General features: G+C 42.7%; 1 protein-coding gene across 1 annotated transcript in view; it reads left to right on the top strand.

The window, feature by feature from the left end:
• The window catches only part of LOC124133724 (cell wall protein RBR3-like), a 71,278-nt gene that overhangs the window by 40,225 nt on the left and 8,765 nt on the right, over positions 1–22,288 (top strand). The window contains exons 2-3 of the mRNA XM_048387931.1: positions 5,291–5,348; positions 20,771–21,979. Of these exons, the coding sequence (XP_048243888.1) occupies positions 5,291–5,348; positions 20,771–21,979 (1,267 nt within the window). The remainder of the gene's footprint in view (positions 1–5,290; positions 5,349–20,770; positions 21,980–22,288) is intronic.

Genomic DNA, 22,288 nt, shown 5'->3' with positions numbered 1-22,288 from the left:
CTTTTTTCTGAAAGGAATAAATTCCCTGCACCTCGTATAGGAGAGAGCATAATTATTATTATTATTATTATTATTATTATTATTATTATTATTATTATTATAATTTACGTGGATGACCTTGAACTTATTGCCAATGGATCCACACTAAGAAACCAGATTCTCGTTGTCAAGTCCTCTTCTACTCTTCTGATGATATCGGCATGTCCTTTGGACTCGACAAATGCAACATTTTTCATCTGAAACGTGGGACCCGTGAAGATTCCGGGGTAGAATAGGTCTTCAGCAACCCATGCTTGCCGTAAGTGGCGACTATGCTTGTCGTAAAAAGGCGACTAACGGGATCGGGTGGTCAGGTTCACTGACTTGGTTGATGCATATCATCGATCCCAATTGCGTGGATCGATGCCCATGATATAAATCACTGGATTGACTGGTCCAGACTCGATTATTTACAGACCTCCGTCATATAGCTGGAATATTGCTGGAGTGCGGCGTTAAACAACAAACCAACAACAACATCTGAAACGTGGCAAGGTAGAAGAGGGAGGATACGTACTCCAGAATGCCCATATCAAGGAAAGACTTAGGGAAGAGTACAAATGTAAGGTGAAAAAAATCTGGAGTTCAGAGCTGAACGCTCGCAATAAAATTAAAGTCACAAATATTTATGCTGTACCCGTCCTTTCATATTCTTTTGGTGTTGTTGATTAGACGAAACAAGAAATTTAGGGAATTGACACCCTCACACGAACAATCATGTCAGACAATAGATCCCTCCATCCACGCTCTTCCCTCAATCACTTATATTTACCAATCATAATGGGAGGGGGTGGTTTGATTAACGTTGGGGCTCTTCATGATAGAATTGTGTGTGCACTTTTGCACACATTGTGAAGCATGTCAAGACTCATGATGAAAACAAGGTATTCCACAGTTTTCGTAAACGAGCCAAGGATGTGGGACATAATCTCTATGTCAGTGTTGATTGTTGATGGTTCTGTACTGCTGGACGGTAGTGAAATGAGTGTAAACCAAGCGAAGTATCATATCAAATCGGCCGGGACTCAGGTTTTCAAGGAGAGGCAATCTGAACGACCACTACAGCGAGTTATGTGCAGTGTGTTGAGAAGATCAGTAACCCTGCAGAGTCCTTCGCTTCGGTTAAGTCGGCTGGCCTGAAAAGTGAAACAGACGGCTTTCTGTTTGCTGCTCAGGACCAGTCACTTCCCACTCGAAACCGTCAATGTGTGATTTTGCATCAAAATGTAAATATGAAATGTAGATTATGCAATGCATTTAATGAGACTGTCCAACACATTGTAAGTGGATGCCCAGCTTTGGCACAAACACAGAATCTTAAGCTACATGATGGAGTGGCTCGATCATTTTATTACCGTCTTCGCAATTCATGTGGTTTTGACACAGAGGTACATCCTTGGTTCGTCCAAGAATATGTAGAGGGCGTCATTGAAAATGATAAATACAAAATTCTTTGGAATAGGCCCGTATACATCATCAGACGTATCCAGGCCAACAAAAGTGATCTTGTCCTTTTTGATAAATCCAATGAAATCATTTATATTATTAACTTTTCTGTCCCTTTTGACACTCATGTAATTGACAAGATTCAGGAAAAACATGGCAAATATGCAGACCTCGCCTTCGAAATGTCACGCTTGCATCCCAAGTACCAAGTTGTTCGACTCCCCATTGTTCTCAGGGCCTTAGGTTTGGTACTTCCCAATCTGTTGACTGACATTTGTGGAATACCCGGGTTTGCTACCAGGAATGCAGCCCTTCTGACAATCTGGGTAATGTAGAGGGCTGCAGTGTTGGGAAGTCTTCACATTCTCCGGAAAGTTCTGGGCGGGTTTGACTAATCAGCGCTTCCTGGGAGAAGTCCCATTCGCTGTCTTGGGACAAGGGCCCTGAGCTGATTAGTAGTAGTAGTAGTAGTAGTAGTAGTAGTAGTAGTAGTAGTAGTAGTAGTAGTCAGAAGAAGAATGGGTATTAAAAATGCGCTAGACTTCATACACTATACTCAAAGCATTACAAGAATTATCAGGATAGAGAAGCCTTGTTGGTAGCACAGTATTTTAACGCGTCTGTCAATGAAGGGAAAAACGAGAACATATGCAGTTTAGCAGCAAATATGTTTATTTTACACGAAAAGAACATGCAATTTAAGTTTAAATCAAATAGAAGCGGCAATTTCATGGCAGCTTATGCCCCTATTAAGATGACACCAGGTGTTTAAGAAACATATATTCATTGCTAATTATATATAATGCGTTACTGAAAGCACCAATCATAAGCGGCGGTTAATGTTGCCATACAGTTGCCCCAAGGAAAACATCTACGACCGCCATGGTCTAGGTGAGGTGAGGTGAAATTGGGTTTAACGTGGCGTCCAAGATTATTGCACTTATATATCGACGTGCATGCACGTGTGTGTGTGGCTGCTTGCACTAGTCGGGACTGTTGCCGATTTATAGTGCTAGCTCACTGAGATACCATGCCGCAGTTTACCCCACTCAGACACAGTATACTGACTCCGAGCCGACCAGTCCTTGTTTTAGCCCCTTAATGCCGAGCGCCAGACAGGGTAACAACAAGTACCATCTTTAAACGTCTTTTGGTATGACGCGGCCGGGGATCGAACCCCGGAACTGCCGCTCTCCGGGCGGACGCTCTACCACTGGACCACGCCATGGTCTAGGAATATGGGCCCTTTGAGACGCCTGTAGCTGTGTTAGCAGATGCATCATTAGGCTGTCCAGCACGGCGAGACACGCACAGCACACTTCGAAACTGATCACAGCTAGGTACTGTGCACCAGCCCCTTATAATGAACTGAGTAATGCTACCATCACACCACAGTAGTTCTATCCCGTTCTACCGCGTTCTAAAAAAATACTAGAACGGGCTGTGATCACGGTAGAACGCGTAGTTTGTGGTAAAATACGATGCTAGTTTGTTCATAAGCAGTCCTCAATACGTCTATATCGTTCTTTTCTCGTTCTTGGCCAGTCTGCAGTCCGTTTGTATCCAGTTCAGATCGTGTAAAAGTGCCCGTTCACCTCATCCCGACAACGTTTCGAAGCAGTTCGAGCACGTCCGTAGCCGTTCTCAACCCGTTCTTAACCAGTCCAACCTCGTTCTATCTCGTTCACAAAACGTCCATACCAGTTCTAACTAATTCTTAACCCGATCAACTCGTTCGCAGTACGTCCTCATGTCGTCCCAAGTGCGTGTGTATTCGCGTCCTGGTCCGACTCCTATGGATACCGAGCGCGTTGTAGCCAGTCTTCAGTCAAGTTCAGGGCTCCGAGCTATACCCATCATGCCTCCAAAGGGAAGTCGACCCGGTCGGTGTGCACACTGAAATTTATGCCCGACTGCAACGCGTCGTAACACGTCCCTAGTAGGTTCGAAGTACGGCAATTCCGTTCGTAATACGTCTTTCTCATTTTGAGTACGTTGTCAATCCGACTAATTGCAGAACGGGATGGACGGGATAAAATTTTGAGCAGAATAAAAGTTCTAGAGCACCCTCCCCGTCCGAGCCCGTCAATGAATTCGTAAAAAGACTGTCAATAGTTGCTACTACGTCCACTACGTTCATACACAGTTGGAGCCGTTCGACAACATTTTCACGAACGTATTGAGAACTAGTTTGGTGTGATGGGGGTATAAGTCATGACTGGCGTACGTGTGACATGACAATGCTGCAAGGCGGTTGTTGAAGATAAGATCCATGTGGTCTGTGAGTGAGTTGGATTTAACTGTATTCCAGTTATATCGCGGCGTGTCAGCTTTATGTGGGAGGTAAGCCCGAAGCGATGCAGGTCTCAGACGTTTACCACTTCGGTGAAACCCACGAGCACGGGTATGGTGCTGACAAACCTACAAACATAATCGGGGCGAACTGGCATTCGAACCCACAATCATAGGTTTCTGGCGTGCCAAAGGACGCAACTCGGAACAGCGAAACGCGGCGCCTTAGACGACTGGGCCACCCGTGCCCCCGGTCAGTGAGTGAGTGAGTGAGTTTGGTCTTGCGCCGCTTTGATCAGTACTTCAGATATTACATGGCGTCAGCTCATGATGACGGGGGGGGGGGGGGTCGGGTCGGGACGTCTAGTCGTTAAAGCGTTCGCTCGTCACGCCGAAGACCCGGGTTCGATTCCCGACATGGGTACAATGTGTGAAGCCAATTTCTGGTGTCCCCCGCCGTGATATTGCTGGAATATTGCTAAAAGCGGCGTAAAACCATACTCACTCACCCACTCACTCACTCATGATGTCGGGAAAGCGCGACTTTTACCACTTTGGTGAAATTTGAGCACGGGTATGGTGCTGACACCAAGAATCATCGTCAGAGCCAATCTGAGTTTCGAAAACACGAAAATAGGATCCATGCTTAAAGCAGGCAACACTGAACAGCGAAGGACGATCCATCATCGAGAAAGTAGCGTTAATCAAAAATGTCTTTACTCATGAGTTTTGTGAACACTGAACACAATCATTGGTGGCCTTCTTGCTTTCCTTTTTGTCATTTGTCAAAGGTGCTCATGTTTATTATTGTTTGTTTGTTTGTTGTTTAACGCCACACTCAGCAATATTCCGGCTATATGACTGCGGTCTGTAAATAATCGAGTCTGGACCAGACAATCCAGTGATTGATATCATGAGCATCGATCCACGCAATTGGGATCGATGACATGCATCAACCAAGTCAGCGAGCCAGACCACCCGATCCCGTTAGTCGCCTTTTACGACAAGCATAGTCGCCTTTTACGGCAAGAATGGTTTGCTGAAGACCTATTCTACCCCGGAATCTTCACGGGTCGTTTATTATGATATTGGACGCAAAAATTGTTTTCAATACTTGAAATGTATTTGACTAATATCGCTTCCTATTGTGCTATAAAAGGTGTTCATTAAATTGCAAATGGTATTGCTTCAGATTGTCATACTTAAGACAATCATGATATTGTAATATTCATGATGATGCCGTTTGTGATATTAATGAACTGTTCCCGGCATTCCTTATATTGTGTATGATGTTTTGGATTACATAAGTAATGTTCATGACAGTCATCATGTATGATGATCTTTCTTTAGACCCGACGCCACAGAGCCGGTCATGTAGTAAATTACATATTCATTCAAAAAAAGCATTATTTCCGATTATCTAACAGCCTGCAATAGTGTAAGATGTCGTACTCTCCACCGAATCATGGTATAAATATCTCGACAGCACTGACCTTACTTGTATGTGTTTCAGATGACTTGGAAATCGACCGACTCAGTGTGTGGTTATGTCTGGCTCTCGCTTCTTGTAGGTAAGTACCGCTTAGACATTGTGTAGGTAAGTACCGCTTAGACATTGTGTAGGTAAGTACCGCTTAGACATTGTGTAGGTAAGTACCGCTTAGACATTGTGTAGGTAAGTACCGCTTAGACATTGTGTAGGTAAGTACCGCTTAGACATTGTGTAGGTAAGTACAGCTTAGACATTGTGTAGGTAAGTACCGCTTAGACATTGTGTAGGTAAGTACCACTTAGACATTGTGTAGGTAAGTACCGCTTAGACATTGTGTAGGTAAGTACCGCTTAGACATTGTGTAGGTAAGTACCGCTTAGACATTGTGTAGGTAAGTACCGCTTAGACATTGTGTAGATAAGTACCACTTAGTGTAGGTAAGTACAGCTTAGACATTGTGTAGGTAAGTACCGCTTAGACATTGTGTAGGTAAGTACCGCTTAGACATTGTGTAGGTAAGTACCGCTTAGACATTGTGTAGGTAAGTACCGCTTAGTGTAGGTAAGTACCGCTTAGACATTGTGTAGGTAAGTACCGCTTAGACATTGTGTAGGTAAGTACCGCTTAGACATTGTGTAGGTAAGTACCGCTTAGACGTTGTGTAGGTAAGTACCGCTTAGACGTTGTGTAGGTAAGTACCGCTTAGACGTTGTGTAGGTAAGTACCGCTTAGACATTGTGTAGGTAAGTACCGCTTAGACATTGTGTAGGTAAGTACAGCTTAGACATTGTGTAGGTAAGTACCGCTTAGACATTGTGTAGGTAAGTACCGCTTAGACATTGTGTAGGTAAGTACCGCTTAGACATTGTGTAGGTAAGTACCGCTTAGACGTTGTGTAGATAAGTACCGCTTAGACGTTGTGTAGGTAAGTACCGCTTAGACATTGTGTAGGTAAGTACCGCTTAGACATTGTGTAGGTAAGTACAGCTTAGACATTGTGTAGGTAAGTACCGCTTAGACATTGTGTAGGTAAGTACCGCTTAGACATTGTGTAGGTAAGTACAGCTTAGACATTGTGTAGGTAAGTACCGCTTAGACATTGTGTAGGTAAGTACCGATTAGACATTGTGTAGGTAAGTACCGCTTAGACATTGTGTAGGTAAGTACAGCTTAGACGTTGTGTAGGTAAGTACCGCTTAGACATTGTGTAGGTAAGTACCGCTTAGACATTGTGTAGGTAAGTACCGCTTAGACGTTGTGTAGGTAAGTACCGCTTAGACATTGTGTAGGTAAGTACCGCTTAGACATTGTGTAGGTAAGTACCGCTTAGACATTGTGTAGGTAAGTACCGCTTAGACATTGTGTAGGTAAGTACCGCTTAGACATTGTGTAGGTAAGTACCGCTTAGACATTGTGTAGGTAAGTACCGCTTAGACGTTGTGTAGGTAAGTACCGCTTAGACATTGTGTAGGTAAGTACCGCTTAGACATTGTGTAGGTAAGTACCGCTTAGACGTTGTGTAGGTAAGTACAGCTTAGACATTGTGTAGGTAAGTACCGCTTAGACATTGTGTAGGTAAGTACCGCTTAGACATTGTGTAGGTAAGTACCGCTTAGACATTGTGTAGGTAAGTACCGCTTAGACATTGTGTAGGTAAGTACCGCTTAGACATTGTGTAGGTAAGTACCGCTTAGACGTTGTGTAGGTAAGTACCGATTAGACATTGTGTAGGTAAGTACCCATTAGACGTTGTGTAGATAAGTACCGCTTAGACATTGTGTAGGTAAGTACCGCTTAGACATTGTGTAGGTAAGTACCGCTAAGACATTGTGTAGGTAAGTACCGCTTAGACATTGTGTAGGTAAGTACTGCTTAGACATTGTGTAGGTAAGTACCACTTAGACATTGTGTAGGTACGTACCGCTTAGACATTGTGTAGGTAAGTATCTCTTAGACATTGTGTAGGTAAGTACCGCTTAGACATTGTGTAGGTAAGTACCGCTTAGACGTTGTGTAGGTAAGTACCGCTTAGACATTGTGTAGGTAAGTACCGCTTAGACGTTGTGTAGGTAAGTACCGCTTAGACATTGTGTAGGTAAGTACCGCTTAGACATTGTGTAGGTAAGTACAGCTTAGACATTGTGTAGGTAAGTACCGCTTAGACATTGTGTAGGTAAGTACAGCTTAGACATTGTGTAGGTAAGTACAGCTTAGACATTGTGTAGGTAAGTACCGCTTAGACATTGTGTAGGTAAGTACCGCTTAGACATTGTGTAGGTAAGTACCGCTTAGACATTGTGTAGGTAAGTACCACTTAGACATTGTGTAGGTAAGTACCTCTTAGACATTGTGTAGGTAAGTACCACTTAGACATTGTGTAGGTAAGTACCGCTTAGACATTGTGTAGGTAAGTACCGCTTAGACATTGTGTAGGTAAGTACCGCTTAGACATTGTGTAGGTAAGTACCGCTTAGACATTGTGTAGGTAAGTACAGCTTAGACATTGTGTAGGTAAGTACCGCTTAGACATTGTGTAGGTAAGTACCGCTTAGACATTGTGTAGGTAAGTACCGCTCAGACATTGTGTAGGTACGTACCGCTTAGACATTGTGTAGGTACGTACCTCTTTGATATTGTGTAGGTAAGTACCTCTTTGACATTGTGTAGGTAAGTACCTCTTTGACATTGTGTAGGTAAGTATCTCTTAGACATTGTGTAGGTACGTACCGCTTAGACATTGTGTAGGTACGTACCGCTTTGACATTGTGTAGGTAAGTACCTCTTAGCCATTGTGTAGGTAAGTACCGCTTTGACATTGTGTAGGTACGTACCTCTTAGACATTGTGTAGGTAAGTACCTCTTTGACATTGTGTACGTAAGTACCTCTTTGACATTGTGTAGGTAAGTACAGCTTAGACATTGTGTAGGTACGTACCTCTTAGACATTGTGTAGGTACGTACCGCTTTGACATTGTGTAGGTAAGTACCTCTAAGAAATTGTGTAGGTAGGTACCGCTTTGACATTGTGTAGGTAAGTACCTCTTAGACATTGTGTAGGTAAGTACCGCTTAGACATTGTGTAGGTACGTACCTCTTAGACATTGTGTAGGTACGTACCTCTTAGAAATTGTGTAGGTAGGTACCGCTTTGACATTGTGTAGGTAAGTACCTCTTAGCCATTGTGTAGGTAAGTACCGCTTTGACATTGTGTAGGTACGTACCTCTTAGACATTGTGTAGGTACGTACCTCTTAGACATTGTGTAGGTACGTACCTCTTAGACATTGTGTAGGTACGTACCTCTTTGACATTGTGTAGGTACGTACCTCTTTGACATTGTGTAGGTAAGTACCTCTTTGACATTGTGTAGGTAAGTACCGCTTAGACATTGTGTAGGTAAGTACCGCTTTGACATTGTGTAGGTAAGTACCGCTTTGACATTGTGTAGGTAAGTACCGCTTTGACATTGTGTAGGTACGTACCTCTTAGACATTGTGTAGGTAAGTACCTCTTAGACATTGTGTAGGTAAGTACCGCTTTGACATTGTGTAGGTAAGTACCGCTTAGACATTGTGTAGGTAAGTACCTCTTAGCCATTGTGTAGGTAAGTACCGCTTTGACATTGTGTAGGTACGTACCTCTTAGACATTGTGTAGGTACGTACCTCTTAGACATTGTGTAGGTACGTACCTCTTAGACATTGTGTAGGTACGTACCTCTTAGACATTGTGTAGGTACGTACCTCTTAGACATTGTGTAGGTACGTACCTCTTTGACATTGTGTAGGTACGTACCTCTTTGACATTGTGTAGGTAAGTACCTCTTAGACATTGTGTAGGTAAGTACGCCTAGTATGTTCCGTGACTACGTCCTCTATACTTGTGGCTAAGCCTCCTATGTGCGTGACTACGCACTACATGAACGTGACTATGCGCAGTGTTTTTCTCCGACTTTAATTATGTAACACTCAGTTATTAAGAAATCAACCGAGTATTACTCATCAGGTACTATACACGGGGGTACTTTATATTGCTGTATGTGCAGCAACAAGTGAATATCAACACTTTACGCAAGTGGAATCTTCACTGAATAGTTTGGATGGACGGATATTTATTCCCTCCCCCCTATAAACCCAGATGTATCTCTTCCGCTACCCTCTTCGCGTCAACCACTAGGATAAGAGTTTGGGTGACCTTCAATGGATCAGAATTGACAGACCTCGAAAGTTAATCGTATCGTATAATAGCCAATTTAATCCACTCCATCACCTTATCTGTCACATGTCTGTTTGTTAGTATTATTCTAACCATCGATAAGGCGAGTGTGCATCAGCAAAACTATTCTTTCTTTAGCGATCGAAAGTACCCATACTGTTCTGCTGGTAATCGTGAAGCGAGGAAGTTTATTATAACTAAGCATCCGTGAAATATGGTTGTACAATATTGAAAAGTTAATCGTTCAAGCATATTCCGTCTTGATCTATTTCCCTATCTTTAGATTATCAAGCCATTCATCACAAAGGCATGTTGCTTGTTAATTGCGCTGCAGTTGGTCTGTTTCACTGTGGATTATGCGTTTCCTCATGTGATTAATAAAGTAAAAGATAAATCGAATTATTCGCAATTCAGAGACATTCCTTGGGAATTGACACACACACAGTAGGCGGTACCCTCTACCGGTATGTCTGTGTAAACTACCTAGCTTAAGTGGGTGAGTGAGTTTGGTTTTACGCCGCTTTTAGCAATATTCCAGCAATATCACGGCGAGGGACACCAGAAATTGGCTTCACACATTGTACCCATGTCGGGAATCGAACCCGGGTCTTCGGCGTGACGAGCGAACGCTTTAACCACTAGGCTACCCGACCGCCCCACCTGGCATAAGTATACACCCATGTTTGATGGTGGCTAAAATGACACAAACAAGAAACGGTTATTCGATGGTGATGTGTTTGATACAGGTGTCAAATCTATGTATTGGGCCTTTCGTTCAAGGTGTTTCTGTTTTCAGCCTAGTAACGTTTTGATAACGTTTGCAAATTTTGGTCAAATCCAATTTCCAAGTGTATTCTTTCTTTTGCTTCATAGTGTATTTTCAAACAAATAAACACGTTGGACGATAAGAAGCTGACATAAGTGTAAGCATGTAATTCGTATATTCACATTGTACCCATGTCGGGAATCGAACCCGGGTCTTCGGCGTGACGAGCGAACGCTTTAACCACTAGGCTACCCGACCGTCCCGATGACCACTAGAGGGGTCCTGTGATGTGCAGTGATGTTTCCTAACACAATTCTGCTCCCACCACCGAATGCAGCACGTTGAGCATCAGCGTAACGTTCCATCCGACGTCGATGGTCATGTAGTATACAATTGTGAACATACAGTTTGAGTCAACTAATTACAAACAAACAGGAGATGCGCACGCCATTGCTTGAGGCAGTAGTAATGTTACATTAGCATACCAGCGTAACGGCAAATGCATGATGTTACAACTAATATTTCGCTGACGCAAGTTCGATATGTTTATCTCCAATCTCTCCGTCGACGTTATAATGAATGCTGATGTCGTATGAAACAAATGAAGCTATCGACTCGTTGACAATGTCAGCATATAGATGTACAGCATAAAGTCATATTATCGAAAAAAAGTCACCAGCTGTAAATAAAGTAACTACATCTTTGCCACGACAATAGCTTACGAATAGTAAATACGCTTTTATGAGCTTGTTAAATTTATAATTGGTAGCGTTAATTCACCAAAAGACAATACATGCATCACTACGCCAAGATACGAGGCCAGCATCGGAGCAAAACAACATCGACATGGGCGTCTTTTTTATATTTATTTAGCAAATTAGCCAATCATCACATCGATTAACAATAAAATGTTCATTATCAGGTAATGCGTATATTCGAACATAATGCGTCCGTCAAGTGTATGACTGTCGTATAGGAAAATGCAAAAAACGTATGTTTCATTCGCTCGACAATATATTTCTGCCTCCATATACAGTGAACAAAAAAGGTTAGGGATTATTGATATTTGGGGGGATATTATTATGAAATAGTGGTCACAACAAAATATATCCCCAACATATTCATTATCCCTATAACTTTGTGTTCAGTATATTATTATGCAAATTAAATAATATGACTCTCAACTTACATTAAACCAGCAAATATAAAAATCACAAAATGTTATTGTTAAAAAACGTTCAACTTATGAAATAACATTTTTCGAGAAATTGTTTATGCATTCGGAACATACCACGCACGAAGACGAAAAAATTATATATCGAAAATCACATACATTGGTGTATACTGCCTTTTTTCTCTTTCTACCCTATTACTTACTGTATCCGACTTTGTTTCACTTGGGGACACAGGTGATCCAGCCGTCTGAGGCACCGCAATTTGCTGTGCAGAGTTGCGTCCCTTGGACATGACAGATACCTATGATTGTGGGTTCGAATCCGGGTTCTACCCGATTATGTTTTTACCATACCCGTACTCGTGGGTTTCACCATAGTGGAAAACGTCTGAAACCTGCATCACTTCGGGCCCTCCTCCCACATTAAGCTGATATGCCGTGATAGAATTTGGATATTGTTAAAAGCGGCGTTTAAATAGAGAATCTCGCCCGAGTGTCTTTTGATATCAAATATGATCAACACGAGTTGATAAAAGTGGGAAAACTCCGAGGCTTGCCGAGGATTTTTTTCCACTTTTATCAACGAGTGCTGATATATTTGATATCAAAAGACACGAGGGTGAGATTTTATTTATCATCCAACATCCAAAGTCATAAGCAGTGTCTAAGTGTAAAAAGTACTGCTAACAGCTTCAGTAGCGGAGCCATAAGTGATGTCATTTGATTGTGACGTCATGGTAACAAATGGCGTCACAATGGTCAGGGCCCCGTTCCACAAAGCGATCTTAGTGCTAAGTTGGTCGTAACTCCTATACTTTATCATAGGCTTACGACCAACGTAGCACTAAGATCGCTCTGTTGAACGGGGCCCTGCAAGGCTTCTCACCCAAGCGATATCACCTGTGGGAGCCAGTTTTGGATGATAAACCGAATTCACTCACTGTATACAGTTTATTGTAATAAACTCGACTCTTGAGTAAATATATTCCGAAATGAATGAACGAATAGAGACTGTTACAGTCTGTTAGGGCTGTACAGGGTGATTTACAGTAATTGTTTTTGGCAGAACAGGAATTCCAGGGAACACATCACGTTTGCTCCGACTAATAATGAGTTCTAACGTTAATAATGCGTGAGTGAGTGAGTTGGGTTCAACGCCGCTTTTAACAGTATTCCAGTTATATCACGGCGTGTCAGCTTAATGTGGGAGGAAACCCCGAAGTGATGCAGGTCTCAGACGTTTACCACTTCGGTGAAACCCACGAGCACGGGTATGGTGCTGACAAACCTAGAAACATAATCGGGGCGAACCGGGATTCGAACCGACAATCATAGGTTTCTGGCGTGCCCAAGGGACGCAACTCTGCAAAGCCAATCGCGGCGCCTTAGACGACTGGGCCACCCGTGCCCCCTGTAATATTTGAATCAAATCCAATATACTTTTTTTTGCTCGACAGTTTACATCACATTGCTGAATTTTGTAATTTAAAAACTTTATGCTCTATGTTATGCCTACCTCCATCCGGGGCTTCGGTGTTCGAGTCAGTAAAACAGTTACCGCAATATATATCAGAGAAACAGATATTGTTCTTGTGCCCCCTTATAATGCGTGACCTGATCATGTGTGATTGTATCAAAATGATCTGGATCTTTGCTCATGCTGTCGACCACTAGCTTCAGGCACTTTGTGGATTGAAAACAGATCACTGTGGCATTACTACATCTTTGATTGCGGTGTAAAAAAACACTAACATTACTTTTGTGAATTTTATTATAGAAAATACGGTAACAACATGTTATTGAATATCAATACTTGTTTATCTTATGAATAATAATAACAAGGCCGTGTATTATCCAATTACGAACATAGAGTTATAGGCGAAAACTACAACTAATTACCCAATCCAGGGGATATGCGTGCCATTGCTTGAGGCAGTAATATTGACACATTAGCATACCGGCGTAACGCACACAATGCATGATGTCGCAAGTAATATGTCACTCACGAAAATTCGATAATGCTTATCTCCAATCTCTCCGGGGATGTCCTAATGAAGTCTGATGCAATTTGAAACAATTGAAGTTATCAACTCATTGACTATGTCAACATGACGATGTGTTGAATGGAGTTTTTATCGTGGGAGGAAGTCACTGCCAGTAAATAGCCTAACTACAGTTCTGATAAGACAATAGCTTCGTAAACACGCTTTTATGGGCTTGATAAATTAATAATTGGCAGCGTTAAGTCCCAAATGAAGACAATAAATGCATCACTGCTGCAATGGACGAGGCCAGCGCTGGATAACAAACAACCTCGACATGGGCGTCTTTTGTAATATTTGTGCAGCAAGTCAGCAAATAATTAAATCGATTAACATTAAAATGGTGTTTTTCGGATTTTTTAAGTGAAGAGGTCTTTCCATGTATAGATTCCATTGTATTATATACGAGGGGCGATTGATAAGTTCTAAGCCTAACAAAGAAAACAAAGTCAGTTTGATACCAAAGCTTTTTATTTTTCCACATAGTCCCCTTTAAGGTCAACACACTTCAGCCAGCGATGTTGCAATGCCATTATGCCACTTTTGTAGAAGTCAACTTCTTGGTCACTCAAAAAGTTGTTGACCGCTGTAATGACGTCATCATCTGACTGGAAATGAGTTCCAGCTAAATGCCTTTTCAACTGTGGGAACAGATGATAGTCCGACGGAGCCAAATCAGGTGAATAAGGTGGATGTTGGAGAAGTTCAAAGCCACACTCATGGATTTTGGCCATTGCTATCAGTGATGTGTGTGCTGGAGCATTGTCGTGATGATAAAGCACACCTTTCGTCAACTTTCCACGTCGCGTAACTTTGATTTTCTCTCTTAACTGTCTCAGAAGTTCCACATAGTAAGCCCCTGTAACAGTACGGCCTTTAGGAAGCCAGTCCACCATGATCACACCTTCAGAATCCCAAAACACGGATGCCATGACTTTCCCAGCTGAAGGCACAGACTTTGCTTTCTTTGGAGTAGGAGATGTGACATGTTTTCACTGTTTAGACTTTTTGATTCAGGTTCGAAGTGGTGGACCCATGTTTCGTCCATTGTAACAAATCGTTTGAGAAAGTTATTTGGATCACCTTCAAAAAGCTTGAGGTTCTCCCTTGAGAGATTCTCTCTTTGACGTTTCTGATCAGCTGTCAACAGTTTGAGGACCCATCGAGCAGAAACCTTGTGCATTCCTAGAATATCTGTCAGAATGAAATGCACTCGCTCCTGAGGGTTGTCCACTTAGTTGGCTATCTGTCGCTGTGTCATCAGTGCTCGATCGCCCACGTTTAAACTCTGCCACCCATCTTTTCACTGTTGCATATGACGGGGCATCTTCCCCTAGTGTGGATAACATATACTCATATATGGCATTGGGTGTTAAGCCTTTCTTGTAAAGGTATTTGATAACAGCTCGCTTTTCCTGTTTCTCCATTTTAAGTCATCTCATAACCCCCCTTGCAGTCAATAGCTTATACTTAACTAAATAATGTGTCCAGTACAACAATCCTCCTGTGTATGTCACTGTACTTGATCAGTCTATCACCACCACAAAGGAATTCATCCGTACCACACTCCTTCAGAGGTAGGCTCACAACTTATCAATCGCCCCTCGTACATAAATATAGCCACAAAACCTTTCCCTAGTCATGAGACATCAAGGCCACTGTACGATTCCGTCTTTATCATGAGCATGTGTTTATGAATCACTATCAAATAGTAATGATACCAGGTGTCCGCGAAAACGAAAGCGCATCCTGTCCCACTGGTGGCACCCGTCACAAACACGTGCAAAGGCAAATCAATTTTCTCATGAAAAAACACGGTAACATATAGTACAAATTGAAACTGGAAATTGAATCATTTTTGGGCACCAGGAAAATTTAAGACCAACGGAAAATAATACACAGAGATATTGTGTTGGGTTGAACGTCACGTGGTGCAATGGTTCAGTTGTAACACGTGTCGGCTTGCACGTGAAACCCATGAGCATGGGTATGGTGCTGACAAACCAAGGCCTATAATCTGAGATTCGAACTAACAATCAGCGTATCCTGACACGGATATGGAATTAACGGAGGAGAAGGATATATCTGGGATGAAACTTTCAGGAACCGCGATGATTAAAACGGATCTTAACTTTCTAACCATGGTAATCGTTTAATGATGTAATGGCGAGCGTCGGTACTAATCAGAACCGTCCTTTTATATAACGCGCCATGTATGATAGTACTAGCAGCCATTTTCTCGGCTTGATGGCACAGAGGGCTTGTATTTAAAATGGAAAAAAATAATAATCATAATCTTTTCTATAAGGAGTGGACCATCAATATCTATTGTACAGAAACAATATGTTCACTGCCTGGCTGTGAATTATTTAAGCCCTATTATCGATCGAAGGTGACACGAACAAATATTCATCTTCCGGATGTAGGTATAAATCGAAGGACAGAACACACACGTGGTTTCGAGTGTTGTTTAGAAATTAATTGATAATTATTCCTTTGAATCCTAACTTTACGCCGTAATTAGGGAATGGAAATTACACTAATGCGTTGTCATTACAGGGACATTTTGTCTAATCCATATCTTGACTTACCACGGCAAAGATATGTTTTAATTGTGATATGCAGGGGGAGGTTTGAAATTTGGTTTAACGTTGTGTTCAAGATTATTGAGCTTAGATATATATAGCGACGTGTGTTGGTGTGTGTGTTTATATATGGTTGTCTGTTTGATATGGGATCATCCCGATTTTATGGTGCTCCGAGCCGAACAGTCCTTGTTTTACCCCTTTAATGCCGGGCAACAGGCAAGGTAATAAAAAGTACCATATTTTACCTTCCTTTGGTATGGTGCGGCCAGACCTACCGCTGGCAGACACTGTATCCACTAGACAGCGGAGGCCCTACGGATATACCATGAAAGCTAGTTAATCTGAATTAAGAAATTATGGGGACGGAGTGATGTCCCTTTGTATACGTATAAATCAGTCCCCTGCAAGGTCGGCGGAAAGAAGGGGTGTCTGGATGGATAAAAAGGTCCGGGCTGTGCCGGAAACGAGGTTTGACTGTAGATAGAAGCAGGAAATCGCCTTTTTTTAAATTGCTAAATAATCCCACCAGTAATACGCACTTCGTTTCTTTGTATGACAGACATATTAGGCAGGTCAATTTAAAAAGCACAAAAAGGTTTTCATTAACCATAAACGCCAAAGAATACCCAATCCCGATTATCCGTGCAAAAACATGTTTAGAATGATCTTTCAAAATACTTTCAATAGGATAAACAAATTCGAACAGGTGCAATATAGGCATTAATGTCTTGACAATAAGGACCGCCTCCGTGGTCTAGTGGTAGAGTGTCCGCCCGGAGAGCGGAAGGTCCGGGGTTCGATACCCGGCCGCGTCATACCAAAAGACGTTAAAAGATGGTACTTGTTGTTACCCTGTCTGGCGCTCGGCGCCAGGGGCTAAAACAAGGACTGGTCGGCTCGGAGTCAGTATACTGTGTCTGAGTGGTGTATTCATGTTAAACTGAGGCATGGTATCTCAGTGAGCTAGCACTATAAATCGGCATCAGTCCGGACTAGTACAAGCAGCCACACAAACACACACACGTACATGCACGTCGCTATATAAGTGCAATAATCTTGGTCGCGACATTAAACCCCATTTCACCTCACCTCACCTTGACAATAAGCTTGTGCTTGAGTTTACGTTTATCTTTTGACCTGACAACAAACCAGTTGGTATGATCTCAACTCACGGACTTGTCCACTTTATGACTTTCATTTATTCGTCTGATTGAAAAATGGACAAAAAGGATTTACCATTGGGATCTGGAGAAATGTAAACAATCATTAATCGATTCCTTCCGTGCGTGGATAGATGGAACAGAATATTTTTGGAGTACTTAAAATGACACAATGAACACTTTCTTCGTTCAAATGCTTGATATTGACAAATGCAAAAAAGTACAGGTATTGTTTCCAGTTTAGGTTAATGGGTATACACTGTGGAAAGATAGTAGACCGTGTGAACGAGAGAGTTGTTTAATTGCCCATGGGATTATAAACAACCGAGTTCATAAATATCGTATGTGCACTACTGCAAATATCACTTCTCGCGCGCAAGTATTGATTCGGTCATACGAACGGCATTGTTGACGTCATTCGAATCTCATTGTGACGTAAGGTCAGAATGACGACACACTAGATATGACGTCAAAACTGATGACAGATGACGTCATTCGACACATTTCGGTTTTCTGGGACAGCTTTGGTGATCAGTGCATTTTTCTAAAGGAGTGCTCAAAAGGATTAAGAAATAATGAGTAATAAAGAAATTATTACAATCACATATGTACACTCGCTCTCGCTTGGGAAATACAAGAATTCTGACACTCGTTTCGAAAATTCAGAATGATACACATGTTCGTATAACAGTCTCCATTTGTTACCCACGTGGTGAAGATACAGGTGGTAAGATACTAAATCCGTACGTCACACGTGTGTCGTACAAGGTTGACTTCGTTTTATTCGTTTTGATTGGATAGCCGTGACCTCTGTCACACCGGAACTACTTTTTCATTCACAAGGAAATCACGAGACGTCATTCATTATTTACAAAACGTTTTACAACCTCGAGGCAGAACTGAAGGAATCGAGGAAACGAGAAACATTTACAACAAAACAAGATAGTCATAAGCATCAAATTCGCTATGCATTCAGTTTTAGTTATGCATAGAACTACTATAGACATTACATGTACATAATCGAGCTGGATCAATTTGCAATGTACAACCACGGATAGATCGAAGGTGCCTTGGGCGTGACGCACCAGACCACTTTCGCGACTTTCAATTTGATTTAAAGGTAAACAGTTAAGCGTGGTGAAATGAAGTCAGTTTAAACCATCTGAACAGATATCTAGACTAACGTTGGATGCCCCGATGGTGCTATCAGTATTCCCTTCCAAACGTATTTTGTGGCACTGTCGTGGAAGGTGCTTGTTCATGAGTGAGTGAGTGAGTGAGTATGGTTTTACGCCACTTTTAGCGATATTCAAACAATATCACGGCGGGGGACACAAGAAATCGGTTTAACACATTGAACCCATGTGGGGAATCGAACCCGGGTCTTCGGCGTGACGAGCGAACGCTTTAACCACTAGGCTATCCGACCGCCTCTGTTTGCTCATGAATGAACGTAAACGACTTCACGATGAGATCACAAAAAGTGAACAGTTCATATACAAATCATATGAAAACTCCGTGGAGGTGTGCCTGACTTAAGATTTTGTGATCCAAAACATCCCAAATATGAAGAACATGACATGCACGTGCAACATAACTTGGTGTGCTACAAAAACGTTGTTTTTTTCATATGCATTCCATCAAAATTCTATTCAAATGAACAGTGAAAACATGCCAGGATTGACGGAAGCCACCTGCCGACTGCAAACAGGAGAATCACCTTCAGCTGTTTTTCAACGTAACACTAAGCGCCATTACGAGACTATGGAACCTTTATCAGACACAATGGACAACACGTTACGCTTGAATTACCATAATTTGACGAAATTCTTTAAAAAATATCTTGAGCGCTGGTGCTGTCATGTTTGTGCACGCAACAGTAACATATACTCACACGCAAAAGAAACGCAAGTGGTTTTAAGCAAATAGGTAACAAACACGGAACCATAAATTGATACGAGTTTTAGCATGTAGTGAAGCCTGATGGTGTTATCAATATTTTTGGTTGCATTTTGGAAGCCCCTAGTAAAAACGCAACTTAAAAATCGAATCGCCAAAATGAACCATTTCAATGAATATGTGGGTATCATGCACCCATTTCTCGCGAAATCGAAAATGCACGAGCTGTCACGATCTGTAGTGGGTATAAAACTGTGGCCGATTCTTGGACCTACCACTCCTTGGTCAACAATGCCACGCTTAACTCAAATTCAGAGAAACCAGGCTATCGGACGTTTGGAAGCTTGAGAGTCTGTACAAGATGTTGCCCGTCATTTCAACGTTAACATAACCACAATTTACCGTCTCCTGCATCGATACAATGCTACACAGACCACAGATGACCTTCCTCGGAGCGGTCGTCCTAGGGTCACCACACCTCGACAAGATCGGCAGATTACCCGTCAACACCAGCGACATCCGTTCCTAACTGCAAGTGAAAGTGCTCGACAGACCATAGGAACACATATTCGACACATTAGTCGGGACACTGTGATCCGACGTCTCCGTTCCAACAACCTCAGATGTCGCCGACCAGCACGTGGTCCTGTTCTCCAACCACGGCATCGACAAGCACGACTTCAGTGGGCACAGGGTCATCGCAATTGACGTCATCGTGAGTGGAGGCGTGTCATCTTCTCTGATGATAGTCGCTTTTGTGTCTCCCATGCAGACGGAAGAGTCAGAATTTGGCGGCATCGAGGTGATCGTTTCGCTGACAGAAACGTCGTGGCAAGGGATCCATGGGGTGGACCTAGCGTCATGATATGGGCAGGGATTGGACTTAATGCGAGACTTGGACCCATGTGCTTTCTGAATCGGCATCACTGCTCAGCGGTATATCGACCAAGTGATCAGACCCCACGTTGTTGCATCAACAACACATTTTCCAGCAGGACAATGCTCGTCCCCATGTTGCCAGAGCTACCATGGCCTTTCTGCAACAACACAACATCCGTGTTCTACCGTGGCCAGCCCTCGGCCTTGATCTAAACCCCATCGAACACTTGTGGGATGAGGTTCAAAGGCGTCTGTACAATGTGCGCCCAGTCCCTACAACTGCCGATGAACTACGCACAGCTGCTCTGTCTTCAGTCAATTTTTTGTCAAGCTTGCCCTATTAGTATTTCTTGTCTTTACTGTTGAAAATAAATAACATGTATACTGCATACTCGACTTGTGTTTCTTTTGCGTGTGAGTATATTATTAACGCGTATACATAGAATGTCAACAATGCACATATTTTGGCATACACTTATATTCATGCGCAACCAGATTTGCAACCGGTTTCAGTTTGGTCTGTAATCGGACGAATGTTTGTTATGTATGTACACTTAAATACATATTTAACGTGCTTAATAAATTAAACACACACTCATTTCTCGTTAAATACCCTTTTTACGAAACACGTGAACTTTCTATGGTATCAGACCTCGGAAAAAGGGCATCTGGCGAGAATGAGTGTAGTATTCTCTATTTAGGAACTCGGTTATTTCTAACCCTGTGGGTAATAAACATTAATTGTAGCCAAAGGGTTAAAGTGTGTCTTTGTTTCCTCAGCAGGAGTACGAGGATGGATAGCTGATGGCAGTAACTACATCATCGCATGCCCCAAGCTCCCGTCCGCCAGTCTGGTGAAGTGTACCCTTCACGTTCAGGGCTCAGAGGGCACCGAGATCACACTCAACGGGTCGGGGAGTGGTTACCCCAGGACGGAAACCATTACAGACCTGTTGGCGATATCAATAGTTATACAGGAGGCATCTTCCTCTGCCTTCATCCTAACCGTACATACAACAGACGTCGTGTCGATCTTTGTTCAAAATGAGGCAAACGGTACTACATCAAGTTCTTACCTGGCTTTGGCTCTAGATGCTAGCCTATCTGTACCCTACACAGGCCCCAGCTTTGAGAATGTCTTTATGTCCTTTCCTATATCACCACCGGAACATAATCTGTACATAGTGGCATCTGCATACGCAGCCACAGTGGTGACAATTGGCTTGAAGTCCACAGGGCCTGTTGTTTTTGAAAGCATAACATACTATAGCGGAGACACGATAACCGTGTCTGTAGGTGCTCTGCTTGGCATTGAGATCATCACAGAGGAAGACTTGACAGGCAGTCTTGTAACCTCGGATAAACCCGTCGGAGTGTTCTCGGGAACCATCGTTGGAGAAACACTGGAGCAGATCCCCACAATGTCCAAATGGGGGACCCCTACCCCTGTGCTTAATACGGATCTGTGCAACTCGGACATGTTCTTGGCAGTAGTGTCAGAAGCGGGAACGTTACAAATTAATGAAAACAATTCTGTGCTTGAGATACCTTTACTCAAAGGTGGCGCTCACCAATACTCGCCCAACAACACCGGAATGATCCAAGGAACATCAGCTCTGGTGGGACTGAGATGTCTGATTGGAGAAAACGACAAACCTCTACTTCTGACTTTAAATACTTTTGCGTCCCTGGGAACCGAATACAAATGTGTCACCTTCTCCGGATTTGTTAATACATTGTACATCACAGGTTTCAAAACTGTTGATACTCCATATGATATTAATGGACAGGCTGTCAATTTCACCCTGGTTGACACTTACAGTGCCGCTACTGTCAGTACGTTTAGAGAGCGTGTGCCTGACGGGTTTTTTGTTGTAAAATCATACGACACATTTCCCTTCTTACCATACGTGATCGGAGTGACGCCTGATGGGACCAGTGCCTATGCGCATGCGTGTGCGTTGGGTTCTTTAGGAACCCTTCTACCAGGTGAGTATTTATAGTATAATTAAACAGTCGAGTATGTTTGGCAACACCTACCTACATGTAGATACTTCCAAGCCCACTCACGCCCATATATATACCATCGGTAAATGTTGCGTTCTTTCATATATGTCTTCGTAATCCACTTTCGTTTATGGTATATTGACCGTGGTCTAGTGGTAGAGCGTCCGCCCGGGGAGCCAAAGGTACGGGGTTCGATCTCCGGCCGCATCATACCAAAAGACGTTAAAAGATGGTATTTGATGTTACCCTGTCTGGCGCTCGGCAATAAGGGGCTAAAACAAGGACTGGTCG

Source organism: Haliotis rufescens, unplaced genomic scaffold (assembly GCF_023055435.1).
Source record: "Haliotis rufescens isolate VD_foot unplaced genomic scaffold, xgHalRufe1.0.p SCAF_7, whole genome shotgun sequence".
Lineage (NCBI taxonomy): Eukaryota > Metazoa > Mollusca > Gastropoda > Lepetellida > Haliotidae > Haliotis > Haliotis rufescens.
The sequence above is the reverse complement of the archived record's forward strand: the minus strand, read 5'-3'. Positions and strand labels throughout refer to the sequence as shown.